General features: G+C 44.4%; 1 protein-coding gene across 4 annotated transcripts in view; it reads left to right on the forward strand.

Moving 5' to 3' along the window:
- Positions 1-61: 61 nt before the first annotated feature.
- Positions 62-12,059, forward strand: part of WAC (WW domain containing adaptor with coiled-coil) — an 84,722-nt gene continuing 72,724 nt past the window's right edge. For 2 of the 4 annotated variants that reach the window (XM_057544460.1, XM_057544463.1), the window contains exons 1-3: positions 596-731; positions 991-1,027; positions 2,554-2,749. In XM_057544460.1, coding sequence (XP_057400443.1) covers positions 691-731; positions 991-1,027; positions 2,554-2,749 — 274 coding nt within the window. In that variant the 5' untranslated portion in view covers positions 596-690. Of the gene's footprint in view, positions 196-552; positions 732-990; positions 1,028-2,553; positions 2,750-12,059 lie in introns of those variants that run through there. The other 2 variants (XM_057544461.1, XM_057544462.1) reach the window with 2 other exon arrangements.

Here is a 12,059-nt window from a genome sequence, read left to right on the forward strand (position 1 = left end):
GGCGCCGCCCGCCCCGCGCGCCCCGGGGCCCCCGGGACCAGTCTCGGGCGGCTCCCCGAGCCGGACTACCCCTAAAGTGGAAGGGCGGCGGCCGGACGCGCGCGTGCGGGCCCCCAGCGGCGACCGGAAAGAGCGGACGGGTCGCGAGGAGGCGAGCCAGGCCGCGGAGGAAGAGGAGGGCCGCGGCGAGCCGAGGTTTGCCGAAGGCGGCGTTCCGGAGCGCGCGAGGGTGGGAGAGGAGGGGCGCGGCGGAAAGTGCCGAGGGTTTCCGAAGGCCGCAGCGGCCGAGTTGCCCGGATGTAGTTGGTGGAGCGGCAGCGGCGGCACCAGCGGCGGCGGCAGGAGGAGGAGGACCCGGCGGCGGCGGGGGGAGGAGGCGAGGCGGCGGCGGAGCGGGAGGAGGCGAAGGCGGAGGAGGCAGTCGCTGCGCGCGGGGCCGAGCCGGACGCGTCTTGGTGCCCCCTCCCCCTGTTCGCCGCTGCCCGGCCTGAGCCGAGCCGAGCCGAGCCGAGCGTGAGCGTGGTGCGGACGGAGGGGATGGCCCGGGAGCGCCGGCGCCAGTGACGGGGAGGTGCTGAGCGTCGCCGAGGGCGCGCCGGGCCCTGCGCCGCCCGCCGCCTGCGCGCCCGCCCGCCGCCCGGCTCCGCGGCCGCTCCCCGTCCCCGACACACGCTCACAGGCCGGGCATTGATGGTAATGTATGCGAGGAAACAGCAGAGACTCAGTGATGGGTAAATCGTCTTTTCGTTTCGGGGCGGCGGGGCGGGCGGCGGGGCGGGCGGCGGGGGGGCGGCTGCTCCTTATCTGGGCCGGCCGCGCCGCCATTTTTGTTGTTAACCCTGATCCGGAGCAGCCGGGAGGGGGAGCGGCCGCGCGGGCGGGCGGGCGGCGGGCGCGAGTGTGCGTGTGCGCGCGGGCGGGCTCCGGGGGCTCCGCGGGGGGGGGCGCCGGGGCCCCCGGCCTCAGGCCGCCTCTTTTCCTGTTTTCCAGCTGTCACGACCGGCGGGGGGACGCGCAGCCTTACCAGGTACCCGCGGGCCGGGCGCGGGCCGGAGGGGCCAGAGGGGCCGACGGGGCCGGCGGGGTGGCGGGGCTGGCGGGGAGGGAGGAGCCGCTACTCGAGCGCAGGCTTCGCGAGCCGCTGCAGGCCCTTCGGGGCCACGGCTCCGCGGCGCCCGCAGCCTGCGCTCGGCCCCCGCGGCGCTCGCCGGCGAGGTGTGGGCGCTCATCTTGACAGGTGACTGGAGGAAGCGCAGCTCCGCGTGGCGAGCGGAGCCCTTCTCGGCCGGGCGGGGCCGGACTCGGCCTGGGCGGGAGGGACTCGGTGGGGCGAGGCGCTGGGGCCTCTGGAGCCACGCTCCTTTGTAGCGGGGCGACGAGAAGTTGCCGGAAGGGTGTCCAGAGTAGGCGCGAGGCCGGGGCGAAGCTGCCGACGGGTTTGCGACTCCTGGGCGCGCGGTGGAGCGCTCTCCCTTCGCAGTTTGTTTTTGGGGCGGCTAAGTGCATTGCTAGTGGAAGATGGCGCTTTTGTTCCTGCCGGAGTTGAGGTCTTTGGGTGCTGAGGCAGCCGCTCTAAGTAAGGAAGGTGCTTCTAGTGTGTGCCTGCGGCGGCTGCACGTAAACCTGTAATCAAAAAAAAAAAAAAAAGTCCTGGTAGAAGTGGCCCCTGGTTCCGGCGGTGGGGCGGGTCTCAGACATGGTTGGCAGCGCTCAGATGACACTAGGAGGAAAGACTTTCTGCGTCTGATCCCTTACCGGGTAGGAGAGCAGGTTTCTAAGCTGACGGTTGTGTTACTGGCCAGCATGATTTGTTAAAAGCCCAAGTTAAAAACCCTAGGCCCCCTGATGTGCAAAACAGTGTTCATTAGTTTGCATAAGTCAGAGGTCAAACCCTGTTGAGCCGGGCCCTCCAAAGCATAATTGATGATGCGCTTTGAAAGACTGCCATGTTGTGGTTGTCTCAGATACATTGTTGTGAGGGAGTTCCATTAAGTTCCGCTATGATAGGTCAGAAATAGTAGCCAGCGTTTCTGCCTCTTAACATTATTTCCCGCACCTGCAAGAGCAGGGAAGTCAGGTCTCAAATGCTTCACGTGCCTGAACCCAAGAATTGGAGAAAGTGATGCTTTTGTTTTGTTGGATTGCAGAAACCTGTGCATGCTTGCTTATATTTTGTGTCTAGCGAAGCAGTTGCAGAGCAAAAACGGATGACGGTAGTACTCTCCTTTAGATTAAACTTTCTAATTCCCAGAAAGATTAATTGAGTTGATTTACCAAAGTGTATGATTTCTTGTACTTACAAGGTAATGAGTGGAGTGGATCTCTTTTTTTGAACGTGGTGTTTTGATTTGTATGAGGGGCCTTACAGTAACTCTTAGGCATTTAGGTCTTGTCTAAATAGCTGAAAGAATTGGAAAAGGAAATTTTAATTTTCTTGATACAAATTCATAAAACGGAATGAAGTTAATATGCCAAGTTTTACGGTAGAACTAACCCAGAAAGTTGAGTTCAAGGTTTTAATTCTCTTATTTTTGGGGGGGTGATGTTTTACAGGCACTTAAGTATTCATCGAAGAGTCACCCCAGTAGCGGTGATCACAGACATGAAAAAATGCGAGACGCCGCAGATCCTTCACCACCAAATAAAATGTTGCGGAGATCTGATAGTCCTGAAAACAAATACAGTGACAGCACAGGTCACAGTAAGGCCAAAAATGTGCATATTCACAGAGTTAGAGAGAGGGATGGTGGTGAGTAGCTTTTCTGTTGAAACTTTCACATGTTTGTTTTTCATGATAATTCTGTATAAAACAAAAGGTGTCCGTCATGTTTCCAGCTTGCAGACATTACTGCCTGGTTATGTCATCAGAATATTTTTATTAATTTATTTGATTCCCAAACAAGTGATGTAGAGATAACAGGTGCTGACCTGAGCATCCAAAACTGGACTCCAGTAGCTGATAATTAGAGAATGCATTTATGCTTGTAGCCTACCAGTGCTTTATGAATGCTGAGGGAAGTGCAGGACGTTTTTTCAAGAAAGGAACATTCGCCTCTTCAAGTAAAGGTTTCAGTTTATTTGGCTTGGTTTATTTTGAGATACTTGTTTCTGCTTGAATTTTTTTTTTTAAAGGAGTTCAGCCATGTCTCCTGATGGTAAAGTACGAATTTAAAAATTTAGTAGGTATTTTGAGACAGTTCACAGATTAAAAAAATCATTTGTGATTCAGAAAATTTTTCTTAAGTTTTTGCTGTGAACTTTTAAATGAGATTTTTCCTGTTCCCTAGGATCTAATTAATGTAACTTCTATATTTATTTACATATTCACCTTGTTAAAAGTTAGCCCCAGTGGTGTTACCCTTCAGCTATTCCTTTGCCTCAAGTTCTTTGTGGTAGGTGGAAGGCTGAGGAAAAAAGTTAATAAACTCTTAACTGTTTTCAGATTTAATGTGGCCAAAATTTACCAAAATAATCAGATTTCATGTCTAAAGGATGCGTTGAGGGATAAACCAATTTCACTGAGGCAATTAATCTCTATTTTTCCCTGCTATAAGATCTTAAATTGCTTAATAGATAACGTGTTTGAAATAAATATACCCTATTGATTGTGCTTTTATAAACTTCTAAGGAAACTCGGTGGAGTCTCACATGGCTTTCTGTCTGATTTTCAGCTAGCTTCTCAATATTTTGCTTTACTTCAAAAAAAAAAAAAAAAGAATTCTGCATCTTCTGGTTCTCTTTTTTGCCTCCTAGGGTGGAAGTCAGCTCTACTCAGTGTGATGGGATATTGAGAAACATTGGCCGCCTCTGTATATAACTACTGGGTTGAGGAATTAATAATGATCAGAAGATTGCATTGAGATGGAATATGTGGATGGTTATTGAACGGGAGGGGAATATAGTTCTCCATTACGTATAGTATAGCTTTGTGCTGCTTACACAGATAAACTATATATTTGTTTGTAAGTAACAGCAGATGGGTTTGGTTATTAAGCGTTACAAGTTCTTGGACAGAATTTCTTAAACTATTAACGTTTTTAATTTTGTGGGTAAATTTTCATAGTGTTTGTGTAGTCTGAGATGATTCTATTACCAACCACTCTTCTGTAGTGGATTTCATTTCAAATGTTAGCTCTTAGAAGGCAGTACTGTTTGCACTGTATTTTGCTTTATCTTTAAAATTTTGGTGATTGTGACTAAATAGGATGTGGCATCTCATCTCCTTATGGATAAGTGTCCCAGGTTCTCTTTTAGTGATAATGATCTGGTTAATCTATCATGTATCCCCAAATCCAGGAAGGGAGGTCATTTTAAGTACTCTAGGAAACTTGACTTCTGTAAATGCTTTCATACATTTACAGTGAACCATGCCTGGTAAATTCTTTTACAGGTGAAATAATCCCAAGAACATTTTGTTGCTCATTCATTCAGCAAACATTGGGCATCTGCTGTGTGTCAACAGTTGTGTGGTATTCCTGGAAGTAATGCTAAGATGTGATCCTGGCCTTGAAGCTATTCTTAAAGGCTCTGACTCTGGAGAGCTGGTGTTGGTGGTTTAGCTGCTTGCTTTTTCTGTGCTTTTTCTTTATTCATTTTGATTTTAGTTCTCCTTCCTGTGTGTAGTCCAGATATCTCTTGTTTGCTTTTAGCTTCCTTTTTATTTGCATTTGCTTGCTGATGGTTCTTTAGCTGCATTTGTAAGAAACTTATTTTTCTGATCTAGTCACTTGCTCAGTTAAACCCCACTTTCTGATTTGCTTTTTTAGCTGTTTGCTTTTCTTTGTCTGGAGCCTTTTAACTAATATTAACTTCATCCCTGACTGTATTGTCTCTCATATACCTGGCTATCATATTACTTTACACTAGGTAGGAATAATAATGAATACCATAAAATCAGATATGCATTCTTGAGCTTGGAGTGCATCTTTGATGTTAATTTGGTGTTTTAAAGATGTGAAGTGGTGATTCTTCCCTCAGTTAATACTGATATATTTAGTCACTATACTTTGACTTCAGGTGTGTTTTTTTTTTTCCTTGCTAATGAGAGTTTGAAACTGAGATTTTAAGGGGAATATGTAATTTTATTACAGGCATTTTTATTCCCTGAGATTTTTATCTTTAAATAAATATGAATTCAAATATATTTAGATAAATGTTCACATAACAGGCAAAACCATTATCCAAAGTGAAATGCAAGTGAGTTGGATTATCTGTGCACTCAGCATTTGTAAGTAACAGTTTAATGTAAGAACAGGTTACTATATTTATTGAACTAATTTCAAATTGATTTTTACTTTAGGAGTAAAAAAATCTAATAATTTTAATAACTACCTAATTTAAAGATGTGTGTATCCCCCCCCCCCCAAAATGGGGCTTTACTGGCATCTGTCCACATCACAGCATTTTTTTTTTTTTTTCAGTAATTTACTAGATTTCTTCCATGGCACCTTGGATTTCCTTGAAAAGTGCCAATTCAGAGTAATATATAAAATGACTTTAAAGTACATCATAAAAAGTCAGAAAGCAGGGATTGAGGAGGATCGTCACTTTCCGAAATCTGCAGCTAAGAAGGATTTATTCCAGCTTAGTATGTGCAGTTAAAAGAATTAGAGGTTTTTATCCCATAGGATTTATGAAAGGGAATGTAGATATCTGTCGTAATTAAGGGAAGTTATGTGACATTATAACTTACCTAGAAGGTTGTTTAACTTTGTGGAATAAGTTATTTTTATATATTCTGTGATCTATCTGCAAAATATCTTTTGTTTAAAAATAACCAAAAACAAGACTCTTAAGGTATACTGGATTTGTTTTTATAGCTTAGACATGTTTTTAAAGGTGCGGCTTAACATCCCCCCACCTCAGAAGTATGACAGTACAATTCTGGTTGAACTTGTACTTCTGTGGAATTTTAAAACTCTTTCCATTTCGTTAAAGTATGTTTTTCTTTAACGAAACTAGTTCTGAGGATAATTTTACCAAGTAACTTTAAGAATGTTGATAGTACAAATGAGTTTAGGAATGAAGGCTATCTTTACAAGGATTCTGTAAAGCTGTTCCACAAAACTTCAGCCTCTTGAGGGTTGTCCCATTTTTCTCATCATCCCTCTAAGAATTAACTGTCAGAAACATACTTGTTAGAAACATCTTTTTGGGGGAGATAGCGTAGCTCAATTGGTTAATTGAAAAATATTCTTTATCGGTTCCCTGATTTGTGGGACTTACAGTGATTTTGCATAGCTTTTTAGTTAGCATTCAAATACCTTTGAGTACAAAGGAAAAATTGCCCTTAGTGGTTACATTTCTAAAGATTTTAAAGTTTTTAGCTGCATAATGAAAGCTTTTATTTTATTTTTTTGTCATTTAGCTATATTTGGAGAAATTTGGAAATGTATTTAATACAATTGTTAAATGACGGTTACTGTAACATTTGAAGGAATTGTTCAGTAGGGAGTATTTGGGGATAATTGGTGTTTTTATAGTTTTTAAAGTATAATTTAGTAATGTTTTAGTATTTTCACATTAAATAATAGACTGATAATTGCACAGTACGGTCTTACGGTTATTCATATAACTTACATTTGGAATAAAAGGAAATATGCTGTGCGTTTGTAATGTGAGAAAGTGCTATAAAATGAACAGTCTCATTTGATCCTCACTGACCTTGGAAGGTAGATGGTACGGATAGTATCCCTGTATTACAGGTTACAGATGAGGGAAGATTTACTTTTATGGAAGGAACCCATAGTGACAGATGAGTCTAGAAATTAGTCCTCTCTACTCTGGTAACTTGTGTACACTGTTGGAGATGAAACTTTCAGGCATATTTGAACTTTATTTGGTGGGTGTTTACTATATTACAAATTAGTATAAAGATGACTTTACTTGTACCCTCTTAACGCTCTGGATACATCTTAATGAATTATAGTAGGGTATCAACATCAGGGCATTGACAGTGGTACTGTGGGTGTGGGTGTAGGTGTGGTGTGTGTGTGTGTAGTTCTAGACCAGATGATCATGTTAGTGTACTTTTAAAAATAAGTTTTAATGGGAAAGCTTGCCAATTTTACTAGGAAGAAGCCATTTTTCTCAAGTTAAGCCCTCGTATACAGAGGCTTGTTTTCAAAGCAACTTGGAAATTTCATACAGAATCTAAAATTTACTGATACTTGAATTAAGTGTTTTTCTGTCTAGTGAAAATAGGTAAGTATTACCTATTTTTATTGGTCCAGTGTATATGTAGTAAGGTAATAAACTAGGCAGATAGGTTTGCATTGGGTTTCCATAGGTCAGTTAAAAAAGACCACAGGAAATAGGTATTCCATTTCAAGAGGAACAGAGTAAGGTTGGTGGATAAACAGTTTTAATATTTCAGCTCTTCAGTATTCCTTAATTTTAGGAAATACATGCTCTAAACATTTGTGCATGTGTTTGAACACGTACCATGGCATTTGTCTTCTAGTCATCACATTTTAACCTGTTTGTTACTCTTAAAGAGGTGGTTATTATGTATTTATGATATAATGGATTTCAATTTCACAATCAAAAATATTTTGGAATGGTTTACTTTGATCTTTTAAGGCAGTCTCAGTTGAACTGTTTTAGTTCTGCAAGATGTATCTAAAGTTCTTGGTGTAACATACTTAGGATTTCTGGTCCATAATTCGCAGAAAATTTATATATTCTAGGTTGTCTTCCTGTTGAGGCTCTGTTTGTCTTATTCTGTTGTGCAGAATGCTTTTGATTTAAGTAGTGAACCATTTTGTTTTAATGCTGGAAAGAGTGGAGCTAGCAATGAGCTGGGGTATCTTAGTAGAGATTCTGTACCTGGGACCACATCTGTACCTGGACTCTACTTCTGCGACCCTGTGCTAAGAACTGGAGATACTGTTTGTCAGTCATTTCAAAACCAGTTACTTAGGGCTTAAAAGTATATCCTATGAAGACTCTCCTTTTTATGATTTATATGATGCTTCATAATCTTGAAAGCCCTTTTACATTGTTTTTCACCTGGTTCCATAACCCATTGAATTAGGCCGATCAGGATTCTTCCTGTTTTACTGATGAACATATAATCTAGTTATTTAGCCTACTATTAATTGTTGAAAGTAGGAAGCGAGTCTTTTTGCTGCATATAAAACCTTATCTCTACCTTAAAGTTGTACTCCAGCTGTAACCGCTTCTTAGTACAGATCTTCCTCGACTTACAGTGGGGTTACATCTCGATAAACCCACCAAAAGTTGAAAATATCGTTAAGTTGGAAATGTACTATAAAAAAGTACTGTAGTTTAAATTATAGTACCTAGTTTATTGCATGTTACATTTAATACATGTAACCTACCTTAAATGTGCTCAGAACACTTACATGAGCAAAATCATTTTGGGTAAAATCGTCTAACACAAAGCCCGCTTTACAGTAAAGTGTTGAATATTGCGTGTAACTGACTGACTGCTGTACTGAGAGTGAAAAGCAGAACGGCTGTAAGTGTAGGGGTGGTTCGCCTTCTAGTCACGTGGCTGACGGGGAGCTCCGATCCTGAGGGTGTATCCTCCCGCATATCGCTCGCTCGCCTGGGAGAAGAGCAGAATCCAGAATTACAAGTATGGGTCCCACTGCCTGCCTGCTGGCTTCCACACCATTGTAAGGTCAACAAATCCTAAGTCGAACCATGGTAAGTCTGGGACTGTCTGTACTTAAAATAAAACTGTTGTTCCTTCCTTCTCCCACCTGGACTCTGCAGGAGCCTGTTGAATGGTGTCCCACATCTTTTACGCTTCACACAGCACGTAGCCAGAGTAGTCCAGTTAAAATGACAGCCTACATCACTGTCATGCCCAAGACCCTTCCCTGACGGTGTTACTTACCGAGGCCTGTGATAAGCCCTGTGTAATCTGGTGCCTGGGTACCTCTTCGGCCTCTTCCCCTTGTCCGAGCTGCTCTGTCCGTACTGGCCCTGCAGCAGGTTTGTTCTTGCCTCAAGAGTTGTGCACATTTTGCTCCTCGTTTCTGGGATGTTCATCTTTCTGTGTGTACCCCCGGTGCCGTCTCTCCAGCGGGGTGTCTGCCGAAGTGCCACCCTCTCCCAGAGGCCTTACCTGCCGTTCCGGTCACTCAGACAGCCGTCCTGTCATCGCCTGTCCTTCCCACTGCTTTGCTCCTTCTTTGTACTTCGGTGACCTGATGTTACCGCCTTCTTGTTATCGTGTTACAGCACGTGTTCCTGGAAGTTACCGTGCCGTGCCGAGTGCACCCCAGGGTTTATGGGGGAGACGTGGGTGGGGCACAGGACTCCAAGAACACTGTCGTCGGCACGTTAGGAAGGGCGGAGCCTTGCGAAGATCTTGCACAGCTTTGTTAAACTGTCAAGGAGTACACTAACGATGCAGTAGATGCAGCATTTTACCTTGACGAAGACCTGAAGTTAGCAGCTTGTGGAAGGGTTGCAGTTTGTGAGTTACTGTGAAGTGATGGAAGGAGGGTTATCTGAAATAACCCTTTGAAGATTGTAACCGACTGTGGAGGGATGTGACCCATAACTCGGACGCTGAGCTGGGGTAGCTGGCAGGTGTTGGAGGCGTATGTGTCTGTGCCGTGAACTCCAGTGTAGCCTGGTCCAGCTGGCTGCAGCTGGTGTTCCTCCCGGGTGAAGTTGCTTGTAGGTAAGTGGGGAAATCTGCGTCATGCTCAGGTAGTTTCCTGATAAATCAACGGTGCTCAAACAAATTGGCATTTTTCGACAAAAAGTGTTACAGCAGGACTGACGGTTTTGCGTGTCCTCTGGAATATACTCCACCAGAATAGGGAGTAAATTTGTTGATGATTTTATCCCCTTGTATCCCTGTTGCCTAGAACAGTGCCTGACACCTTGGCAGATTTTAGTAAATGGGTAGATGAAAGACTATTGGGATTGTCAAGATGGAAAGGGAAATGAAATTGTGGTTGTCCGGAATAGTGTTTCTCCAACGTGTGTGTGTATGCTGAACATCTGGGGATCTTGCTAAAATGCATTTTCTAGTTCAGCAGTTCTGGGGTAGGGCCCAAGGGTCTGCCTTTTTAACAAGATCCCAGATGTTGCCGTGTTGTTGGCTGCACGTGAGTGACAAGGTCTTAGAGCAGCACTGCCCAGTAGAAACAAAGTGAGCCACGAAGACGAGTTTTCTAGTAGCGCTGTTGAAGTAGGAGTGAGCTTTAGTATATTTTATATAACCTGACGTATCCAAAATATTCTCATTTCAGCATGCACTGGATGTTTTAAAAACTATTGATTTTTTTTTAATAATCCTTTTTTTGTGCAAAGTCTTTGAAATCTGGTATTTTACGCTAATTGCATATTTCAGTTGGGGGCCACATTTCCTGTGCCTACTTGCCACGTGTGGTTAGTGGCTACGGAATTGGACAGCAGAGTTCTGGAGAATATGATCACCCTGTTGACCTATTTAGCTTAACACGTTTTCCTATTTTTCTAAAGAAATTTTTTATCCGCTTGATTTCTGAAACAGCATCTTTATGCCAGGCAGGATTGGAGTTAATGGGCCCTTGAACTGTATAGTGCTGCTTGTACTAGAGTTTTTCTTTGTTAGTACGAATTTATTATAGAAAAACTAGAAAATGCAGAGAAGGGAGAAAATGAAATCGCCTCAGATCCTGTCGGTAGTTTTCATAGGACTCCTTCTCGTGCCATAACATACGAGAAGGATACTACACGTAGCCTTCGCAGTTCTTCTTACAAATGGTTTCATATTACGGGGTTACTTGGCTCGTCTTTAGTATATTTTCACAGTGGATTCAGTAGACACTTGGCGTTGGCAGTATCAATCTGAGAGGACTGACCAGGCGTACTTTTAGTTAGTGCTCAGAGAATGTGAATACTTATCTCTTATCCTTAGCCGATGGGTGGAGCCATCTTTCAGTTAGATTTGTGTTTTAGTCCAGTCGCTGATACGTGTAGCTGGGTGCTGACTTCAGGCATGCCTCTCGCTCTGTGTTTTTGTGTCCACTCGCTAGGATTGCTGTGGGGTTGAATGAAAATTACAAACCTTGGAACACTTGTGAAGCATCTAGCCAAGTGCTCAGACTGTGACATGGTACGTTGTTATGTTTATCCTTATTCCTGTGACTGATGAGGAGTTGGTGTCAGACTAGCAGCCCCAGTCTCAAGCTACTGCTGCCTTCATCCTTCTTCCTTAGGAAGGACTGGCCTGGGTATTTCACTTGCCAGGTGGGGAGTCTGATGGGTGAGGGTGGCGTGAAGGGGCTGCAGGGCCATGCTAGCTTGTTAGCTGCTCACGTCCGGAGCTCTGCGGTTGACAGAGTTTTAGGATCGATGGAAGGGTAAACCAGAACACACATTTAGGGTAGTTGCCCCAAAGTTGGCTGTCTACTCAGGTCACCTAGGAAGCTTTTAGAGCTACAAATTCCTGACTCCATCTGAATTACCATCAGTCAGAGCAGTGGGGGGTGGGTAGGGAGGGGAGACTAGAAAACTGAATTTGTGTGTGTGTGTGTGTGTGTGTGTGTAAAACTGAATTTTTAAATACACACTGGTTTAATTTAGATCCATGCAGACTGTAGACCTAGGGAGAGTACGCACAAGAGGAGGAACGCTGAGATGGACGTGAAGGAATGTGAATTTTCTCGTTAGGGGTCTAGAAGTCGGAGTGGTTGTTTGCCAGGTCATACTGTGTGCTTTCTTGAGTTTCAGAGAACTGTCTTCTCCGTCACCTTCTTTTCTAGTGCACAGATAATAGTATAATTTGTACACAGTTACGCCTTAAATCTCTCAGTTAGCATCCTGTGGCATCTAATGTAACAGCCATTGCTCCAGAGTAGAACGAATGCTGGGAAGTGGAGGAGTTTTTAACCAGTATTAGCAGCTGGCCAGGCCAGCAGGATATGTTTGGGTCGTATCTGAAGCTGCCGCTCTTCCTTAGATCAGGTGTCTCTGGCACACACACCCCCATTCCCGTGCAGTCAGGCTTTCCTGAGACAGCCCAGTGCTAAGCTTCATCTGGTTTTTGTTTCTTCGGAAGACAGAGCCTTGGCCCGAGTCGTCGTGCT

Source organism: Balaenoptera acutorostrata, chromosome 3 (genome assembly GCF_949987535.1).
Source record: "Balaenoptera acutorostrata chromosome 3, mBalAcu1.1, whole genome shotgun sequence".
Lineage (NCBI taxonomy): Eukaryota > Metazoa > Chordata > Mammalia > Artiodactyla > Balaenopteridae > Balaenoptera > Balaenoptera acutorostrata.